This window comes from Leguminivora glycinivorella, chromosome 21 (assembly GCF_023078275.1).
Source record: "Leguminivora glycinivorella isolate SPB_JAAS2020 chromosome 21, LegGlyc_1.1, whole genome shotgun sequence".
In the NCBI taxonomy this organism is placed as follows: Eukaryota; Metazoa; Arthropoda; class Insecta; order Lepidoptera; family Tortricidae; genus Leguminivora; species Leguminivora glycinivorella.
Window position 1 is genome coordinate 8,033,529 of NC_062991.1, and position 22,614 is coordinate 8,056,142.

Here is a 22,614-nt window from a genome sequence, read left to right on the forward strand (position 1 = left end):
ACGTCCAATAATCCGGCACTAAAATGGAGATGCAAGCGATGATTTCAATTGCAAGTCTATGCGTAAATTATGAGTTTGACTTCACTTTAAGTGACTTCACTAGATAGTGGTCGAATGTTATTAATATTTTATCACAGTTCTTTTATACGTCTTTTATACATCAAAAAATATGAAAATATATTGAGCATGGCTCTAATTTCCAGTGATCCGAATTTTCCACTTATCCGGCACCTCCGTGTCAGAAACAGTGCAGGATTATCGAGATTGTACATGTAAATTAAATCAATTTATGCAAAGTCCTAATAATTTTAGCGCAATAAGGAAAGGACAATATTATCGAATTCCTGCTAATCCTGTAGTATGGAAACCAATTTATTGGAATATAACACTTTAAGTTCTCGCGCTTTGTACACATATTTAAAGTCACATACAGGTCGAACGCGATGCGCGCGCGTGTTAATTAATCGCGTTCGACCTGTATGTGACTTTAAATATGCAATTTATTGGACTTGCATCATAGGACCCTTTAGGCAAAGAAAGCCACAAAAAAATAATTAATGCATAATTACCATGGTTTGTGTAATCACCATCAGCTGCTGAAACGAAAACATAATTATTTTAATTACTGAGAGATAACAATTACAACATAAGTAGGCAATACAGGGTGACTCTGGAAGTTAGGACACGCATGACGTTTAAAAAGTCGTCGTACGGACAAATTCCATACTAATATTATAAATGGGAAAAAGTGTGTCTGTTTGTTTGTCCGTCTTTCACGGTAAAACGGTGCGACAAATTGACGTGATTTTTCAAGTGGAGATAGTTGAAGGGATGGAGAGTGACATAGGCTACTTTTTGTCTCTTTCTAACGCGAGCGAAGCCGCGGCAAAAGCAAGTAATTTATACACGGTGTAATACACCATATATATATTTTTTATACAACTATGGTTTTATGAATGGTACCTTTGTGTTTTAACTATTTTTTTATATGGACATTATGGACGTACAATTTTTATTTTAGAATTAGAAATATAAATTTACATCATTTCATAGACCGACCAATGCATGTTTCTTAACCCACTGACTGTCCACATATAGGTCACGATAACTTTTATTACAAAGCGGTAAGATTTACGATTCCGAGCGGGACAGTGAACGTGTTAATCAACCAACATTATTCACCAATTATGGATATCGCTAGACTATTTGCAATCAAATATACATATTCATATATTCACGATACGGACTCGCCCATTCAAGTTCACGGCTCGCGATCGTTGCCAAGTGACGTCAGAATGCACTGACGTCCGAACAACACGCTTTTATTCGGAACTATTATTGTTTAATTAAAATCGAAATTTCGTTGTACGCCATCAGATACATCTGAGCGGCCGGAGCGCGCAAAAATATCTCAACACGCATTATCGTCGCGACTATAGAGTGTTCAGATATTTGTTAGCACCTTGACCGCTCCGATATATCTAATGGCGATAGTATACTTTAGGTTTCTATTCTTGCATATCTATCGAATAACGATTTGATTTTCACAGTGGGTCCTTAAGGCCTACACAGAAGAACTGCAAACTGCAACAAATTGTATGGCAACTACGCAGTTGCGCGCTACTGCAAAGTCGTCTAGAAGTTCCCATATCTCTGACTACCTACTTGCCCCCGGTGTGACCTGTCGAAGCTCTATTAATAATATCGTGACACATAATCGTCCACAATACAATACCAAAACTAAAATCCATACTAATATGTATTTTTAATGGAAAAGTATGTGTGTCTGTTTGTCCCTCTTTCACGGCAAAACGGAGCGACGAATTGACGTGTTTTTTTAAGTCGAGGTAGTTGAAGGATGGAGAGTGACATAGGCTACTTTTTGTCTCTTTCTAACTCCCCACTTCCCTAAAATGGGGGGGGGGGGGAGTTTATGGAGCATTCCGCAATTTTAAGAATTTAACGAGAGCGAAGCTGTGGGTAAAAAGTTAGGTCATATTTCAACTCTCACTACTTTTTGCGTTGCGATAACTATTTCACGCAAAGATTTGAGAAATAACTTATCATACTTAGGGCCACTTGCACCAACGATAATGGAGGGTTAATCCACCATTTTATATGGAATTTGGCAGATGACAGACCACTAACTCTCAGTTAAGTGATTGTACAAGTGGGCCTTAAGTGCCAAGTACCCATCTTTATTCAAATGATCAAAACGTTCATGCTTCAAGCGTCATCATTTAACAATGCATAGTGAAAACTACAGTGTTTACACTGTTTACCAACCGTGTACTTTGTAACTTTCTCGCCCAATTTAATACAAGCGTGGCGCAGTCACGCGCTACCAAAATAGCGTATTGGCGGTACATTACCATTTTCACGTAACACCTACGTAACGGCCAGACGTCATGAGTGCTCGTGTGATTAAATTCTCGACTGTCAGTTTATTAATCTACCTAATGCCTTTAATCGAGCAATTCTTGTATATAAATTCATATATTTCGACGATTTTAGAAACGGCTCTAATGATTTCTGTGAAATTGGCTATATGGCGGTTGTCGGGGGCCAAAAATAGGTCTTATCTCCGAGTAAAGGACGTTTTTTTCAGTTTTATATTTCAAGTTAAAAGTGATTCTCTTCTCTTTATTCATCTTTATAAAAGTATAGTACTATAGCGCATAGGACAATACAATAGTACATTACGATGCAAGTGCGTAAAAAAAACTCGTGTCGATTTAAAACACTCCCTTCGGTCGTGTTTTAATTTATCGCCACTCGTTTCGAATTTCCTTTTCGCACGTGTATCGTACGACGTTTTTCAGTACAGATGAGCCTCCGAAGTTTTGACCTGGCATATAATGAACCACTTCTCGCACTAGTGCGTAAAAAAAACACCATCTGTACTGAAAAATACATTAAAATCCATTATAGAAATTCTGACCTGAGTACCACCAGCAGCGTGACAGGGCCCAAGCTGCCGGTGGTCAAGCCGCAGAGAGAGGAACCGTTGGACTATCCGCGCCGTGTCCAAGACTACCGCCTTCTGCATCTGACCCCTGATGGAACCTAGCGAGTCTCTCAAGGTGTTGGTCGAGACTTCGGTATCTGCAGACCTTTCACTGTAAGGCCAGAGTGGACGGTAGGTGCGTAGCGTTCGGCGGGGCATATGGCGGGGCGGGCGAGTGAGCATACTATCTATGCAGCATCGACTCAGGACACATGTATGTGTTTCTATTGTTTGACAAGCACGCCGCACGCTGCACGCTGGATATAAGCCTACACTCAGGTCTTACACTAAGTCTATAGCAATAGCAATAGTACCTCTATAAGCTGGTGAGCCATACTCGTCAGCTGATGAGAGGTACGACGCGTTGTTAGGGCTGTGATACACCGCGGCTGCGTACTCGCCCGGCGCTACGATGCCAGTTATGATCTTCTTTTGAGGTGAATCTTCTAGACTGGAAAGGAAATAGAACGATATTATTGGTTATGTTATAGGCGAAGCAAGGTAAGTAAGTCCAATCAAAGTAAAGTTTGGCCAGAAGTCAAAAGAGGGCAATGTGTTTGTGAATTTTTGTATCCCTCTTTAAGAGGGCTTTAATGTGAAAAATAGTGAAATCGCAACCGAGCGCTTAATCATACCGTATGTGGTATCAAATTAAAGGGCTTTGCGAGTAGTTTACAAATATATAACATATTATAGGACTTTTTCTACTTGGTCCAACAAAATATGAGAAAATGTCCAGAAGTGGTAATAACTGTGACGGTGAAGGCTCGTTTTGAAAAAAAAATGCCAAAAATGTATAATAGAAACTTATACTTAATCACTAAGGCATAACACCAATTTTAGTAACCGTTGCAGATTCATTAGGTACGAAAATAACTTCGATGTGATGTAGATTTTCAAAGAAATTGTCACTTAATTTTAGGTAGTTTCTGAAAAAAAAATGAATTCGTCTTAGCCTCGTTTACTCTGTTTCAAAACCGTATAATAAAAATGTAGAGTCTGAGAAGATTGTAGTACAGGATATACGTATTATAAATTTACCAGTTTCAGTATTCAAAATTGTCCAAATTTTACAAATAAGATCGACTAATTCAGGGCTATACGCGGGTTTCCCTAAACGCGCATCAGAGAAAAAATTAAAAATAATTTAGTGAGTTAGTTTTCAAAAATACCGTCTAATAAGAATCAAGATAATTTTTAAGAAAAAAAAACCGCCTTCCTTTGGGGTTTTGGTGATAAATACTTTCAAATGTTGGATTATGTTATCAATTCGTCTGTATATTTTTTAATGTTTGTTATTCGATATCTCCGTCATTTCTGAACCAATTTTGAAATTTGGATGATTCTGAAGTACTTACAGATGAGGATGATTATCAGAACGGAACTCTAACCAGGGGCAGCTCACTCTTCATCAGCAGTTCCACTGCATCAAATGTCACTGTTCTGGGCGTAAGTGCATGCTGTTCTTATAAAAATACCAAAGTCACTATAAGTGTGCCGTTCAGATTTGAGGAGTTCCGTTCTGACCATCATCAGCAGTTCCACTGCACCAAATGTCACTGTTCTGGACGTAAGTGTATGCTGTTCTTATAAAAATACCAAAGTCACTATAAGTGTGCCGTTCAGATTTGAGGAGTTCCATTCTGACCATCATCAGGAGTTCCACTGCACCAAATGTCACTGTTCCGTACGTAAATGCATGCTGTTCCTTTAAAAACACAAAAATCACCATGTGTATGCCTTTCAGATTTGAGGAGTTCCCTCGATTTCTCCAGGATTCCATCATCAGAACTGGGTTCTGAGAAAAATGGGACCAATCTGTATGCATATACATTCAATCAAAAAAAAATATTTCAAAATCGGTCCAGTAACGACGGAGATATCGAGGAACAAACATTAAAAAAAATAAAAATACAGACTAATTGAGAACCCCTTCCCTTGAGATTTGGAAGGCGGTTAATAATAAGATGCTCTAATTGAACCTTGAATTAAATAAATCTATTAGATAACGGAAAGTGTAGTATTTCACCGACTAAAACTATCAATTTTACATTATTTTGACGTTTTTCTTGAAAGCACCCTTAAGTCTTTATTCCTTTGTGGCACTTTAGAGACCAAAAAGCGAATTTTGATGACTGCTACATTTGTGTTATGCTTAACGTTGGAGTGTAATGAAATACAGCACATGGCCCATGAGTGCGACTAGTCGTCATGACAAGACGATCTCAATGTATACTTGAAGCACTCACTCTCTAGACATACTGACATTGCTGCTACGACTGTCACTCTTTGTTGTGGCTCGGGTATGATGGCATGCCTCCGTGTAGTACTCACTCTCTAGACGGGTTGGTAGTGGCGGGACTACCTGCCCAGTTCTCACGACAGCGAACTGCTGCATAAGTCCCGCGTGTTCGACTTGGCAAGGTCGCCATGTAACGAGCTATGTTTTGTTTAATGTTTTAATGTTTATTTGGGCACAAACGGTACATGTTTCTTATAACTAGAGTAAATACATAATTTATGAACCAAAACAGTTGCCAACACTTAATATATTATTAAAGACTAACTAAATACGGAATAACTAAATATTATGATATAATGTTGTTTCTAAACGCACAAGAAAGACTAACTAAATACGGAATAACTAAATATTATGATATAATGTTGTTTCTAAACGCACAAGCATTGCTGCTATCTATATCAGTCTTGTGCTGACACTTGGCCGTGATGGTACTTGTAGTACTCACTCTCTAGACGCGCTGGTGGTGGCGGGACTGCTGCCCAGGTCCCGGGACAGCGGACTGCTGCCCAAGTCCCGTGAGTGGGACTTGACGTGGTGCGTGACGCGGTCGCCATGACGGGATGATGAGCTCGATGATGGCTCCTGGAGAATAAAAAGAGAATTTCATTAAAAATAACGTATATTAATACGAATACACATTTCACAGGAGACTTAATTAAAAAGTAATGTGTGTGTCGTTACTAGTCATATGAAATCAAATATATTGACTAGAATAAAACTAGCTAGGTACTCGTGCAAAGTCTCAATAATAATTTCAAGCTGCAAAGGCTTTCCCTTCTTTATGTTTTGTGTTTTTCACATCACTTTATACTCGTATCGTGTATACTTTTATAGAATGACGTAGGACAGTTATGCCGGAATCAATTCTATCCTAATTTTTCTGAATGAGAATACGAGTATATATCATAGACTGTATGTCAATACAAATAATAAACTGGTAGAGAATGCCTTTTGGTATTAAGTCTACTTTTACGCAACAAAATTTAAATAAATTTATTCTTTATTTTTTAAATACTAATAGTAAAAGTAACGACTAGTTACGTAAACAGTATCAGTTACATAATACAGCTAGTAGGCACAAAAAACAGGGGATGCTGCCAAGTGGGCCAGTCGCTAGGCGGCAAAAAGCTTGTTCACGAGAATGACACATTTATACGAAATTTTGCAAATTTCGATCAAAATTTCATTACAAACGATGATTAAATTTCATACTTGTAAAAGATGTACGAGTATCTTATTACGATACTTTTAAGCCGATTTAACATTTTTTACATTGAAGTGCAAATGCCTAAAAATCCTAAAATGCCATCCCTATTTTATCCATTCTTATTCACTTTCACTTGCAATTTTTCTTCATTCATTAGCACCTCAAAACGCCTTTTTACAGATCTGTCACAGACCATTTAAATTTTAATTAATAAACTGAAGGCTAATAATATGCGAGACGACTAAAAAAAAACTATTTAGTCCGTCAGTTTTAGATTATCAAAAAAATTTGGACACATTTTTTTCTTTTTTCTCGTAAACGAAAAATGACGACCATACAGTGCGTTGAAGTTTCGCGTGACGCCTAGGTACCTACAATTTTTACTTAAAAGTGATGACGTCACAAGCCCCCACTCCGGAACTTTGGTGTTCTGTATCTTTGTATTTTTTCACTAATTAGAAAATACGAAAAATATGTGTTCAGTATTTTTGGACGATCTAACTGACGGACTAAACAGAATGCCATATTTTTTATGTAGTCATCAGCCCTATTCAATGGCATTTTTTACGATGCCGTTCCAGGGGTTAAGCTAAGTTCACGTTGTACCTAACAAAACGTGGAAACATAAGAAACTAAGGTGTAATTATATACACATTGGCAAATACTGCAAATAGTCATTGCCACATTATCACATTGCAGACGCTATGCAGAGATAGCTTAGTTCAACTATAAAAACGACCGTATAAAACTAATCCAAGAAACTACAAACATAAATCTATTTCGTCCTTTGTGTGAAAAAAGTCACGTTTCAGTGACAGCGAGTCCAAACTCGCAGTACACCTATTTTAACGCTAACTGACAAGTATACAAAAATACCACTTAACCCTTCGTGACACTAACATGTCAAATGTTTATCTCTACAACATAATGACATTTACTAGAATTGGGTGGATAAAGGATGAAATTTGAGACTAGACAGGTTGAGACACAAATACTACAAATTCAAGGTAATTCGTACATGAGCAAATATATCTGATGGTAAGTAATTTATTTATTTATATCAACGTCAAAATAATTTTACGTTTTACCTTTTTGGACATATGGAACCCTACAAACGAACATAATAAAACTATAAATGATGGAAATCAAATTAACATATAGATTTTGGTTATCATATATCGCTCATTATAATTACTATAGGTATCTAAGCCTAAACAGGATGTGTGAAAGCGAAAACACTGGAGTGACCAGAATTTGTATACAGGCCGTCTAAGGACCGGTTGCATCAAACCCTCTGTCACCGTTAAAGCGTTCGTTAAATTTTATTGTATGGAAGTTCCATAGACGTCTGCTGCGTGACGATGATGTGTCTGTCAAATGTGGTTGATGCAACTGGCCCTAAGACTTAAAAGATCAACAATGTGATAATTATTGTTACTCTTACACTATAACATAAACCAGTGTTTGTCATAAATATGTAAAATATGAGTGACCTACCACGACATTTAATAAATGTTTACCTACCGCGTTACCACACATGAAACTTAACACCCTTATCCCCTAATGTCTCTATTGTAGTCATTGTTCAATCCCGCATCTTTATGTTTACACCATTTTTATATCAAAAGACTTATCCGAATACAAAGTGTACAGAATTCAAGACCTTTTGCTTTCAAAGTCTCGAATTCTGTACACTTTCTACTGTATTATACGGGATGGTGACATTGACACCCTAATGGATTTTACTTTGAGGTGTTATTTTTCGAAGTGTGGCTTGCTTTCAATTGAAAGATTTACTTATAATGGGACAGATAGCTTTATTAGTACAATTTGTAAAAGCAGATTTTTTTTTTGTTATTGTTACAATTTGTAATTGCATAAATCTAAAATTACCCTTAGTCCAACCATTTCACTGTTCGTATTTTATTACATATTTATGTTTTATGTGAGGTGCATTGGGTTAATTTTAATAACAAAAATGCTAGGGTAATTTCGAAAGGGGAATCTTGATATGATAGAAATAGTGGTGATTTTTATGTGACTTTCTAAATTACCCCAATGCACCCTGGAACTATATGTACACATAAAGGAAATATGTAAGCTTCTCAATCTTGTCATTCTCGTATAGTATTTATAGACACTGCAAAACGAGAGTAGGTACGTGATGAGTAACTTCGAAAACATTAAGGACCAACTTTTCAAACAACACTCTACGAATATAAAGTCTCTGGTTTTTAAATTACTTACACTTAAACTACAATAGAAATTTTTTATAATTAATATTAAATTGTGTCTGTATTCAAATCTATACAATACTAGCTTTTGCCCGCGGCTTCGCTCGCGTTAAATCCAAATATTCGGCATGCTTAGGGTTTGCAATATCCGCAGATTTTTCGGATCCGGATATTTCGGATCTTAAGATTTGCCGGATCCGGATATCCGGATATTTCGGATAAAACGGATCCGTGTTGAAAAGGTCACTTTTTATAGGGGTTTCGTCAAATCAAAGCTGTTGTTACCGAAATAGAATAATTTAAACTCACAAAACGACATAAATATAGGCTATTATTGCTTCATTAACTTTTTAGACGAACTTTTAACATACAATTATGTCGTTTAACTTCAAACTCGCGTAAATTGTTTCGGTTTTAAGGATGATTATACAAAAAAAGCAGAATGGATTTACCCGTTTGAAGTTAAGCGACACAATTAATGTCACTCACGCCAATAGTTTTGTTTAAGATACATAAGCTAATGCAGGGTAATTTAGTGTTGTTCACTAATACCCCCGTTTTACTGGGGAGTCTATTCTTAATCACAGCCAATAAATACATCCACGCGTAATTGCAAATATAGGAAAAAAGATAAAATAATATAATTATATTTAGTTATCATGTACCATTTTCAATAGTTTTTCAGAACTTATGTGCAAAATGTCATTTGATATTTGCCAGTCGCTTTTCAGTGAAGCTCTAAGGCTGGCAGCTCACCTCCAATCCTTCTGGTGTTTTGGGTGTCCACAGGAGGGAGTGAACGCTTACCATCAGGCGACCTGTCTGCTAATTTGCCTCCCATCTTATTAAATACAAAAAAAATTGAAAAAATCTGGATGCAGCTTATAAAATAATTACGCATATAATTATATAAATTACTTCCATGATCTCTAATTCATCATTAAGCTTAAAAACATCCATGGCAAACGTTTCTGCGTTATAGAAAAATAATAATTTATCGTTATTCCTGCGGGATGCATCCAGTTAGAAACGAAAGCAGTTTTAAAAAAAGGTTTACTGCTCATTTTGTTTAGTTTGTTAACATATAGTTTTATGCATTCATCGCATGGCGTAATGTACCAAACCTAACCTAGCTTGATATTCTGGAGTATTTGAATTATTATAAAAGAAGAAAAGAAAAAAGAAAAGAAAGTTTATTAACAGAGTTAGGTTTCTACATTTCCAGGGGTCCTCGCACTAGGCTGTGCCTGTGTCGCGGGGAACCATATAAATGTGAATAAACATTTAAGGCGACAGAATACAGGAAATAATTCATAAATTTCATTCGAAAATTCTTTCTGGCACCCATATTTAACGGATCCGTATTATCCGTTTTATCCGGATCCTATGAGACCTCGGATCCGGATCTCAAATTCAACGGATATCCGGATAATTCGGACATCCGGATATCCGGATCTCAAACCCTAGGCATGCTCCATACAAAATTCCACCTCCCCATTTTAGGGAAGTGGGGTGTCAGAAAGAGAGAAAAAGTAGCCTATGTCACTCTCCATCCTTTCAACTATCTCCACTTAAAAAATCACGTCAATCCGTCGCTTCGTTTTGTCGTGAAAGACGTACAAACAAACAGACACACACACTTTCCCATTCATAATATTAGTATGGAAGTATGGATTTCTAAAACCGCAAATTATTAGCATTTTACCGTATTTCCCTAACATACCCGTGGAAGCATCGTCCGCAGCATACACAACGACAGATTACCCACTACAAACAAAACTGCTTTTACTAAAATCTCCGCACACATATCATGCCAAATCGTCGAAGCGAAGTAGCGCCACACTCTCCGATTCGCACATCGTGTTTTTACGGCAATTTTAATTGGCTTTAAACTTGTTTATCACTTTTTTGTACTTTTGATAGGCAGTTTGCTTCTCTAATCTTTAAACACAGTTCCGCTTTTAAGCATTGGCACACGTTCTGTGCGTAAATAAAAGAGGAATTCAAAACAATTGCAAATGAAGATAGATAAAGATCTAAACATGTACCTACCATTATATTGATTGTGTTATTTTTATGACATAAATTAGATAAAAGTAATAAGCTAATGAGATATAGTGTAAATAATATAGCTATAGGGGGTCTTGAAATGCATCAAAAATCTGTGTGAAATTAAAAAAAATATATATAGATAAAATATATTAAAAAAAATAAGTAAGGGATATGATGTCCTAATACCACAGAATTAGATTTAGATAGAAGAAACAAGTTCATCTATTTGTATAGCGGCCGAACGTGTCAGATTTTGTACTGAAGTTGATACTTGCCTGTGATTTTAAATATGTCTCAGGACTCTCAGGCCCTTGAGTATGCATAATTTTTGTGTTGTTGCAATTAAATATCACGTAACGAGGCATTTTTAATGTTTTTGTTGACTTCAACTTACAAAGATTGACGCCCGAAAGCTAGAAGCTGCGATTAAAGATGGACAACTCAGTGGATTTTACTGAGTTCATTTTGACATGCTAAGTAGATACGTTTGCTTGATCTATGGTATATATGTCGCAGGGAAATGGCCAAAACAGAGATTTGATCAAATCTCTAAGGGATTTGATCAAATCACGCAGGATGTCAAAATGGAGAATCCATTTCATCATTTCTCTAGAAAATTTCAGTCATTTTACTAAATCCCTGACTCTGTTTAGTGAGATCACAAAATCGGCCAATAGACACGCCACGTTTTGTCATTTCACTAGATTTGTTTAGGTATTTGATAAAATCCCTGAACCGCGACAGTGAGTTGACGAAACGAAGTCAAAAAGTCAACTAGTTTTAACATTTCTCTAAACAAATTTAGGGAAATGATAAAGTCTCAACTGGTGATTTAATCAAATGTCTGAACTGGTTTCGTGAAATGACAAAGCCAAGAATCTAATATATCCAATTAGATTTATTAGACTCTTGCCTTTGTCACTTGATTTAATTGAATCCTTAACTAGATTATTGAAATGGTAAAATTGAATCCGTTTTTAAGAGTTTTTGGTTTTCTATAAATAAGAAAAAAAAAATAGAATAAGTGAAGAAACAAAGCTAAAAATGTTTCATTTTAAATTATTTTCATATTTATTTAAACATTTTGTCTTTTCACTGAACTTGTTTAGCGAAATGATAAAACTAGTTGACTTTATAAGCTCGTTTCGTCAACTTACTGACGTGGTTCAGGGATTTTATCAAATCCCTAAACAAATAGTGAAATGACAAAACGTGGCGTGTCTATTGGTCGATTTTGTGATTTCACTAAAGAGAGTCAGGGATTTAGTCAAATGACTGAAATTTTCTAGAGAAATGATAAAATGGATTCGCCATTTTGACAACCTGCGTGATTTGATCATATCCCTTAGTGATTTGATGAAATCTCTGTTTTGGCCATTTCCCTGCGACATATATATCGTCACTAGTTTGAAAAAAACTTGTATCTTCTTCTGTCAATGAAAAGAATATTGTAGTAAGTATGTATGGAACGCATAGAGACTTACTGCGTTTTCATTTTGAGGGGCAGTGTGAGATGCGAGATTTTCCCAAAGTAGTGACGATATGTCATCTGTGCCTAATACTGATGATTTAAACAATAGAACCGGAAACTTTTGTCGCTGTCAATTCTACAAATAGTGCGCAACCGTAAAGGTTAATCTATGCATTATGAGGAATTTGTAATACTGATATTCTTTATAATTGATCTAATTAATCAAATAAATAAACACATGTGAATTTCCGTGCAAAAGGTCCTTATGCTTCAAGTGCAATCAAGTCGCAACAGAAATTTGTCCTTATAGCAAATTATAAGGAACCTTTTGCGATGGGAACCCACATATTAAGTAAATAACTCCAGGAAGCGGTTCGGTCTTGATTATTGCGAATATTGCATATCAATGACATGATTTAAGTATGTTATACATATTTTACTGACATGCGGTTTCCAGAAGCAACGTATGATATATCAGACCGGATAAATATTCAGAAATATCGATGTAAAGCGTTTAAACCAATCTAAAATAACCAATAAATACAATATCAAACGGAATAATCGTGAGATTGAGCTAGTAGAAGATATCACGCTAAAGTAAGGATTTGCCCCATTCGAACCAAGGTCAAACGTATGCGGTAACGGATGTTATGCTGATATTGCTTTTCTTGGATTCATCAGGTTTATTGCTGTTCGTAATTGGTGTGAACAAGAATAAAGTTACTAGTTCATGTTTTTTCGTTAGTTTTTTTTTCTTTATTACTTACTGGATGAAGACTGTAATTCGCTCCGAAATAATGAAGATTCTAGTGATAAAACCTATTAGGTACAGTCAAGTGCAAAAATACGTATCGATTTTATCCGCTCAAAAATATGTACCGAGACCTTATTCCGCCGACATAAAGTGCTATGGGACATATTTTTGATAAGTTGTACGCACCCATATTTTTACACTTGACTGTACCATCCCCGGATCTCATACTTATAATTTTTTTTTTTGAAAATTGAAGTAGTAAAAAAACGGTTGACTGATAATTTCACATTAACATTGGAATAATAATTATTTCTTTATTTATCGTATGACATTATATTTACATGTCACTGCATTATACAATTAAAAATTAAACCTAGAAGTCTTAAAAATAGTCCATTGGAATAATTAAGGATTATGAAAATATAAAATCATGGGGGCCATAATCCTACAACGCAATTCAATCAATATTTGTCAGCGATTTTGAGTATTATGACTTCGTATCATAGCAGTAACGAATCGTGTAAGTTAAAAAAAGCTAAAATTACCCTTCAATCGATGTGCGAAAACACAACGCATAATCGAGTTACCAGACCAATAACTTAAGACATTTCCATTTAATTTATTATGAACTAGCACTTAGCATAAACTTGATATGTGTACGCTAAAGCTCAGTCATCAGCCGCAAACAAGGCGAAAAGCTTTACAGGAGAATTCAATATGCAATATCGGATATTCGTGAGACCTCACCGCCGCTCGAGCTTTGGACGTGCTCGATGTACAAACAAACTCGTACTAGGACATGTAGTTCATTTCAAAAATAATGTTAACGCTGATGGATTCGTTATCATTTTAGGGTAATAAAATTCGTGTATGTGACTTTGAGTCCATGTTTTTATGCTAAATTAGGAGACTGTCAGTATTCTGCCACGTTCACAAAGTGTATCAAATTTATTAGGTACCTACTAACGATTGTAATCACTAGACAAAAGGGGTCTACTGACTATCATTTAAAGCTCCATACATGCGCGTTTTGAGAGCGTAGGCGGAGCGTCAGCGGAGCGCAATGATAGCGCTGCGCCGGACCGACACTGGCGTTGCGCCCAACGGACGCCGACGGGAACTAACGAGCGCGGATTGCGAGCGTAATGCGCGCGCATTCCGCTCCGCTGACGCTACGCTATTAAAACGCTTTGTGTGGCGTGGCGGAGGCTTTAGCTGGACGTTAACATCTTGTGCATTACGAGTAATAAATAGTACGAGTAAAGGGAAAGCACCGAATAACTGACAGATGGTTGCCGTGCGGCGAATTGATAGTCCTTCCTTCAAATTAAAATTAATCTCATCCACCTTTTCAAATAACATCCCAGAGCTAATCTAACAGCAGCCTCAATAAATAAATGACCATGCGTCTCGCTCTATTAATACAAAATATATCACACGCTCATCAGCAAAAAATAACTGGTTTAACTGAAACTGGCGGCCTTGTGGCTAATGACCGGATTTGCGAGAGTGATGGACAGATAGCCTTATCTACGGATTGTGTACTCGTTTTAGTATTAATAATATAGTAAAACACACCAATATGGATCGTTCCGCACTATTAATGCGAAACGTATTAAAAATAACAGTTTTAATTTAACTGAAACTGGCGAGCTTGCGCGCGGTTTTACTGGATTTACGAGTGTGATGGACAGATAGCCTTATACGAGTTTATACACTCATGGTTTTGATAAATAAATTTGTAATAAAATGGCAATATTTATCGCCATTAATTGCGTTCGACATATATGTATTTTTAATGATGTTGTTATTACTGGTTGGTCATCTCACGTCTTGCTGAGTGCCCGAGAGCTGATAGCGTCGGCGGCAGGCTGCGCTCTGTGCAGGTTATGGATCGCCAGACAGGAGGGGCAGGTTGATGCTGCATCGCCACTATGTGACGCTCGTGTGTCTGGTATGTTGTACTCACGCTGAGCGCGGTGGAGATACATCAAGCGTGACTTCAAGTATGGACTTGCGCGCGACAAGGCAAGTTGTTCTAGAGGGGCTGGTGGCTCGTAAATACGAGGTGATACTGGTGTGTCACCGCTGTGTGTCTGGTGTGTTGTACTCACGCTGATCGCGGCGGAGGGCGACTGCACGCGGGACCTGATGGAATCAGCGGCGGGCTGGGCCAGCTCGGTGCAGGATGGGGACTGGCTCCTGCTGGAGCCGACGCTGTGGCCGTGGCCCACGTGCAGGGTGTCCATTGTGGTGTGTTCACCTGAAGTAAAGGAACATATTAAAACCAGCACACCTGAAGTAAAGGAACATATTAAAACCGTACAGTCCCGTCAGCCATAGACTGGAGACTTAAAATACCATAAAATGGGGATCAAAATCTTGACAATTGTGACACGAAAAAATAATTAATCTGTGACTCAAAGTAGATTGTGTAGACGTAAGTAAGTTTTTGCCTTGAGTCTGTTCGGAATGTCAAGAGTCGTGGAATGTATTGGACCCCATACATTTCACGACTCTTGACTTTCTGAACAGACTCTATCGAGGTATCAGATACATGCATTTTGCGACTATGAATATAATCTCCCCCCAATTCTTAACCCGTGTGGTGACGGGTTAAGAATTTCACCACCCCCTTTCTTCCCGTGGGTGTCGTAGAAGTCGACTGTGGGATATGGGTTAAATTGTGGCGTAGGCGAGAGGCTGGCAACCTGTCACTGCACTGTCGCAATTTGGATTTCTTTTAACCCCTTTTTGCCAAGTGTGGCACTGAAACTTAGTAGTTCATGTGCTCTGCCTACCCCTTTATGGGATACAGGCGTGATTATATGTATGTATGAATATAATCTTCCGGAAGGTACCTACCTAAAGTATCATCCATTAACAGACTTGTTTTTTATGTAAGTGTTTTAACTTTTAATACATAATTTGTAAGCCATAAGCATCTAAAACGCATAAGTATCTGTGATAAATATTCATATCTGTCAATCATCGCGTAGTGGAGAACAAGGAAAAGACTGACCTAGTATCGTTTATTGAAATTAACATTCCCTTCGCGTCCGTCATTAGGAATATATTAGAATAAAATGCTAATACAATGGCAAGTCTTAATGACAAAGACGGGTACATAAAAAAGATGTGAGATGTCTATAAAAATTGGGTCAGGGCTCCAGTAGACAAGTGTCCAATTGCTAAAGATTTGGTGGTGAACGATACGCATCTGTCTCGATCTTCGCATCTTTCTCCATGCTATTTTGCACCTCACTGTACGCTGTACGATGGACGCACTTGTGTGACCGTCTATACAAATAATACTAAATACGATGCGTTCTATAGGATGCATGGATAAAGACCGGAGGAGGTTTGTGTCTTTTTCTGTCTCGTATGTGTCCGTTCGGACCTAATTATGAAGGACTGGCATAAAGTGAGGAATTCAGCGTTAAAAATAGTAACTACTAAGATACTGACCCGTATGTCTGACTCTAACGACTATTAGAAGATTGAAGAATGATTCATCATTTACTTGCCCTTATTCTATACTTGAATGGTAAACGCGCTAGGGGTGGAGCTCGTAACTAAGAGATGGTCAAACTGTGTGAAGAAGTCGACTGGCGGCAGTCTATATCGTGCAGTCCACATGGCTTATGACCGCGTTCAATGGAGACACACTACTTGTGGTCGCGATCCTCAGCATTGAGGGAACGAGGAAGAAGAAGATTCTATACCTCTTTTCTTCCATACCTCTCTATCGGACGTCATCCTATTCGTTTCATATCATCTCTCACACAGTCTATGCACACGCTAAGCGCTTCGCCCTTACTTTACCTCCTTGTCTTTACTTTAGATTGAAGAATGATTGATAGATAGTATAAGAGCATATGAAAGGTTATATTTAGAGTCACACACAGGTCGAATGCGATTTGTTATAGAAAAACAGCTTTTTAAGAAATAAAAACGTATATTTCGTTTTAAGTAAAAATTTACATGGTCTATTTCTCAATTGTTATGAAAAGACAGATGACTTTTGGTGTTGTCACATTAAAAATAAAAAAGTATTCTAGCCAGTTTGAGACGTACTTTTTCCTATACAAACTATGAAAATATAAAACCTTCATGTTAAAATATATTATTTAACATAGTTGGCCAGGGCAGAATGCACTAACAAGCATATAGGAGCATAAATCAAACACACTTTAGTTATAAAAACACAACATAAAAATGTAAACCTTTTTTTACATTATAACAATGAAAGATTGCTCCTTTAATTTATAAAAATAATATTTTACTTTATGTTTAGCCCTACGACAGAGTCTGAGTCTTGGGATCGGATATTAAGCCACATAAACATAAGTAAAACAGCCTTAGATGGGTAATGGACAGATCTTCTTAAGAGATCTAGTATAGATTTTATTGTTCATTTTCACCTCAACAACTCTGACTCTACCGTCAGGTCCAGGGATTGTCTTAACGATTCTTGCCATGGGCCACGTTAGAAGCGATGTATTATCTGTACGCACAATGACAAGATCTCCTTCTTTTAAATTAGGATGGGACTGTTTCCATTTAGGTCTATTTTGTAATTGTGTAAGATAGTCCCTTGACTAAATACGCCAGAAATCTTGTTTTATTTTAGTTAACATGTTCCAAAATCTTAATCGGTCAATACATTTATTTGACAAGTCTATCTCAGGGTAACTTATCATAGCTTTACCTATGATAAAGTGTCCAGGCGTCAAGTACTCATAGCTTGAGCTATCTGAATTTAGAGGCAACAAAGGCCTAGAATTTAAAATTGCCTCAATTTCAGTCATCACTGTGTACAGACCTTCATATGTTAACGCAACATCACCGACAACTCGTTTAAAATGATGTTTAAAACTTTTTACTCCAGCCTCCCATAAACCACCGAACTCTGGTGAATAACTTGGAATAAACTTGAACTGAATGTAATTTGGTAGACAATAGTTCTCTACAGCATCTATGTGAGACTGAGATGTAAATATTTCATGAAGTCTTTTTAATTCATTGGAGGCACCTTTAAATGTCTTCGCATTATCACAAAAAATCTTACTAGGCATACCCCGCCTGGAAATGAATCTTTTGAGACATGCCAAAAATGCCTCTGTTGTGAGGTCGCTTACTAATTCTAAATGGATTGCTTTGGTATCAAAACAAACAAAGACAGCAATGTATCCTTTGGTAATTATTGGGTTTCTAATTCGAGCCACCTTGACATTGAATGGGCCACAAAAATCCACGCCTGATATATGAAAAGGCCTAACTGCATCTAATCTTTCCTTTGGCAGTGAACCCATCAATTGTTGAGCAGCTTTAAACTTCATTTTAGCACAAGGAATGCATTTCATCACAATATTTTTAACTTGACATATACCACTTATTATCCAAAACCTTTCTGAAAGTGAGCCTAGCACTGCCCTTGCGCCTGCATGCTTAAGTCGCAAATGCTCTTTATGAATGATTATAGTGGTCAAGTGACAGTGTTTGGGTAATATGGCAGGATGCATTTGACTATATGGAATGTCCTCTGCGTTTTGTAACCTACCTCCCACTCTCATAACACCATTTTTGTCTAGAAAGGGATGTAAACTAGTTAAACCAGATTTAACAGGTAGATCATTTTTGAGTGCATTGACCTCTGAAGCAAGGTAAGTACTTTGAGTGCAAGATATGATGGCCATTAGAGCATTATTAAGTTCTATGGGCATTAAAGAGTCTAATAATTTGTCATCATTATTATGTATCCTGCAATTATGACAGAATCTCAAAATATATGCAATAACTCTTTGGAGCTTGTTAATATCAGAGTAATTATTTATAGTATTTAATATATTATTATTAGGGTCCTTAGCAGGTTGAGTGATATTAGTATTACATACCTGCGTTCCTATGTCATTATTATGTATGTCAGAAATAGGAAATTTTATTTCTGAAGACACATCAAACTGAAAATCAGCCTTGGACAGATCACTAGGACCATGCCACCAAAGCTTGTTTATCTTAAGTTTCTGTGGATCACATCCCCTAGATAGCAGATCCGCAGGATTATTGGATGTGCTAACATAGAGCCACTGAAAGTCTTTGGTTAAAGTTTTAATTTGTGAAATCCTATTTGCCACATATGTATTTGATTTTGCAGCACCAGTACTTCCTTTGATCCATGCTAAGGTTATCTGGGAGTCACTGTGCAATAGTACCTTTAAATCATATCTATATTTCAAAATGTTGTATACTCTATCTACTAGTTTTGCTAGCAACAGCGCACTATTTAATTCTAATTTAGGTATTGTAATAGACTTGTTCATGGGTGAAATTCTTGACTTAGAACAGAGTAGATTTGTGACTACTGTTCCATCAGAATTTATAATTCTCAAGTATACACAACATCCAAATGCTTTCATAGATGCATCTGCATATCCAATCAATTGAGCATGAAGTTTGTTACATGTGTTTACACATCTGAGTATAGTAAGGGTTCCCATGCTCTTCAGATTATCTATAAAAGCATTCCATCGTCGAAGCTCTTCTTCTGGTAATATAGTATCCCAGTTTAAGTTTTTAATTGACCACAACCTCTGCATCAATAATTTAGCAATTACTATTATAGGCCCTATCAGACCCAAAGGGTCAAACATTTGGCCAATATAGCTCAACACCTTCCTTTTGGTATTGATTTCAGAGTCATCAGATGCAGGGCATGTAAATGTAAGCTCATCATTGAGCACATCACATTTCAAACCTAAAGTTTTGACAATATTGTTTTGATTTATGTCTAGTTTTTCTAAACATTTATGTTCACTAGGGATTCCATCAAGAGCCTGCGGGAGGTTAGAACACCATTTGTGAAGTTTAAATCCCCCTTTTTCAACATCTCTATAAGCTGATCTTTTAGCTCAATCAATTGAGGTTGTTCATCTGAACCTGTAATAACATCATCAACATAGGTGCTTTTGAACATTGCCTCAGCAGCCAAAGGATATGTTTCCCTATACCTATGACCTAACTCAATAAGGCACCTAGTCGCTAAATAATTTGATGGCTTCAAACCATAAGTCACTGTTTGAAGCTGCAAACATTTGATGGGTTCTTGAGGGGTATCACGCCAAAGTATATTTTGAAGAGAGGCTTGCTCTGGATTGATGTGAATGGCCCTAAACATTTTTGTTACATCACAACTAAGGGTGTATATAAAGGTTCTCCATAGAAGCAAGATGTCAAAGAGCTCGCTCTGAACCATTGGTCCATTTAAAAGGACATCATTTAAAGAGACTCCAGACTTTGATTTCATACTTCCATTAAAAACAACACGAAGCTTGGTTGTCAAGCTTTCCAAATTAATAACAGCATGGTGGCTTAAGAAGTATACAGGGCCATTTTGAATATCATATTCACCAATATCCACAATTTTGGCATGCCCCAGAGAAAGATATTCCTTTATGAACTCCTTATATTTATCATAGTAGGCTGGACACCTTTCAAACTTTTTCTCTAGTGCCAAAAATCTTTGCAAGGCCACTGAGAAAGAATCCCCGAGCTGTAGGTTATCCATGTCATCAGTAATAGGCAAGTTGACTTGGAACTTAGAATCAATCAAAGTGGTTGTTTCTTGAAAATATTTTTCAGCCCTTTGAAGTTCACTGTCACAGCTTTGTTTTTGTGGAATACTTTCAGTAAGCCAAAATTGTTCCATTACATTTTCCAATTTAGAATGGTCACAAATTGCAAAATTATTTATTAAGTATTGACTTTTCTCGGGAATACTTTCATCAGACATACCTCCACCTATTATATATCCAAACAATGTGTTTAACAATACAGTCCCACACGGAAGTTCGATTTTTCCATCTAACATTGTTTTAAACAAAACCTCAGCTCCCAGGAGCAGCAATATCTGACCCGGGATGTGGAACTCATCATCAGCCATAACAACGTTATCAGGTATTTCTAATTTGCTCAGATCTATTGGCTCGAGGGACCACAAAAGCTGTATGTTATAGAAAAACAGCTTTTTAAGAAATAAAAACGTATATTTCGTTTTAAGTAAAAATTTACATGGTCAATTTCTCAATTGTTATGAAAAGACAGATGACTTTTGGTGTTGTCACATTAAAAATAAAAAAGTATTCTAGCCAGTTTGAGACGTACTTTTTCCTATACAAACTATGAAAATATAAAACCTTCATGTTAAAATATATTATTTAACATAAATTAGGATGGGACTGTTTCCATTTAGGATTTATTAGTTATTTAATAATAAATACATTATTTTACCTTTTTTCCAACGTTTCGGCCCGGTTGCACTGGCCGTGGTCGCGGAAGACCTGTGTGTGACTTTAAATATGTGTACAAAGCGCGAGAACTTAAAGTGTTATATGAAAGGTTATGTGAAAGGGTACTCACAAACTAAACCTTAAGAGTAGACATAACAGCGATGGCTCGCTGTTTCAATTCATAATAATCTTGATAGTAAGATGTCGGCATTCGTCGGTGACGGCTCCATGCCTGGAAATATCTGGAAAGAAGATAAATACAATATTATTTCAGAATTTTAGGAAGTAAGTTGTAAGTAAAATATTTAACTGTAATCTATCTAGAATCTAGGGCTTAAAGGTTCGGAGTCCGTATCATCCATATCCATACTAATATTATAAATAGGAAAGTGTGTGTGTCTGTTTGTTTGTCCATCTTTCACGGCAAAACGGAGCGACAACTGAACGTAATTTTTTAAGTGCAGATAGTTGAAGGCATGGAGAGTGATATATGCTACTTTTTGTCTCTTTCTAACACCCTTCTTCCCTAAAATGGGGGGTGGAAGTTGGTATGGAGCATTCCGCAATTTTCGAATTTAACGCGAGCAAAGCCGCGGACAAAAGCTAGTTTATTATAAAACAAAGTCTCCAGGCGGGTCTGTCTAAATGTTCGCGATTAACTCAAAAACTACTCAAGGCATTTTCATGCCGATTTCATAAGAATAGAGTGGTTCTTAAGAAAGGTTTATGTGTACAATTGGTTAAGTTTTGCGTGACCTGTGCGAAGCTGGATCGGGTTGCTAATTTTTGTATAAAAATACCTGGTAGCTTTCTAGATTCGTGGATTTTAGAAATGCATGTAGTTATTTTACATTACTTTATTATGAATAAACTTATTATTATTTATAAATTATTTATTTTCATACTGAATGATAGATAACTTAGACAGCTGTCACTTAACGATTATTATCTATGGGTTATGACAACAAGGCGACTCGCAAAAGAGTAGTAATTACCATCGATTTAATATGTGACCTATAATCGATCATAGTATTTTTCGAAAGAGGTCTGAATTTCATATTTAAAATAAAACTCCACGGTAATAGTAGAGTTTCAGGATTTTGTACTGGCAACCAACTGGCAACGTCAATGTATGTCTATGGTATGTCCATGATGAATGTAACGATTTGACCATAGAAATATAAGCGAAATGATAGGTCTGTGCGATTTGACAAAAAATTTAAAAATACTAGGCAGATATTTACAATATCCGATATCCGGCAGAAATGTGCCTATACATGATTTTTTCAACAGCTGATT

At 36.8% G+C, this 22,614-nt stretch overlaps 1 protein-coding gene across 5 annotated transcripts in view; it reads right to left on the reverse strand.

The window, feature by feature from the left end:
- The window catches only part of LOC125237411 (transmembrane and coiled-coil domains protein 2), a 91,598-nt gene that overhangs the window by 29,763 nt on the left and 39,221 nt on the right, over positions 1-22,614 (reverse strand). For 4 of the 5 annotated variants that reach the window (XM_048144458.1, XM_048144459.1, XM_048144454.1 and 1 more), the window contains exons 2-6: positions 21,446-21,557; positions 15,142-15,290; positions 5,755-5,891; positions 3,322-3,458; positions 570-596 (exon numbers count right to left, since the gene is read on the reverse strand). In XM_048144458.1, the coding sequence (XP_048000415.1) occupies positions 570-596; positions 3,322-3,458; positions 5,755-5,891; positions 15,142-15,276 (436 nt within the window). In that variant the 5' untranslated portion in view covers positions 15,277-15,290; positions 21,446-21,557. The remainder of the gene's footprint in view (positions 1-569; positions 597-3,321; positions 3,459-5,754; positions 5,892-15,141; positions 15,291-21,445; positions 21,558-22,614) is intronic. The other variant, XM_048144456.1, reaches the window with a different exon arrangement.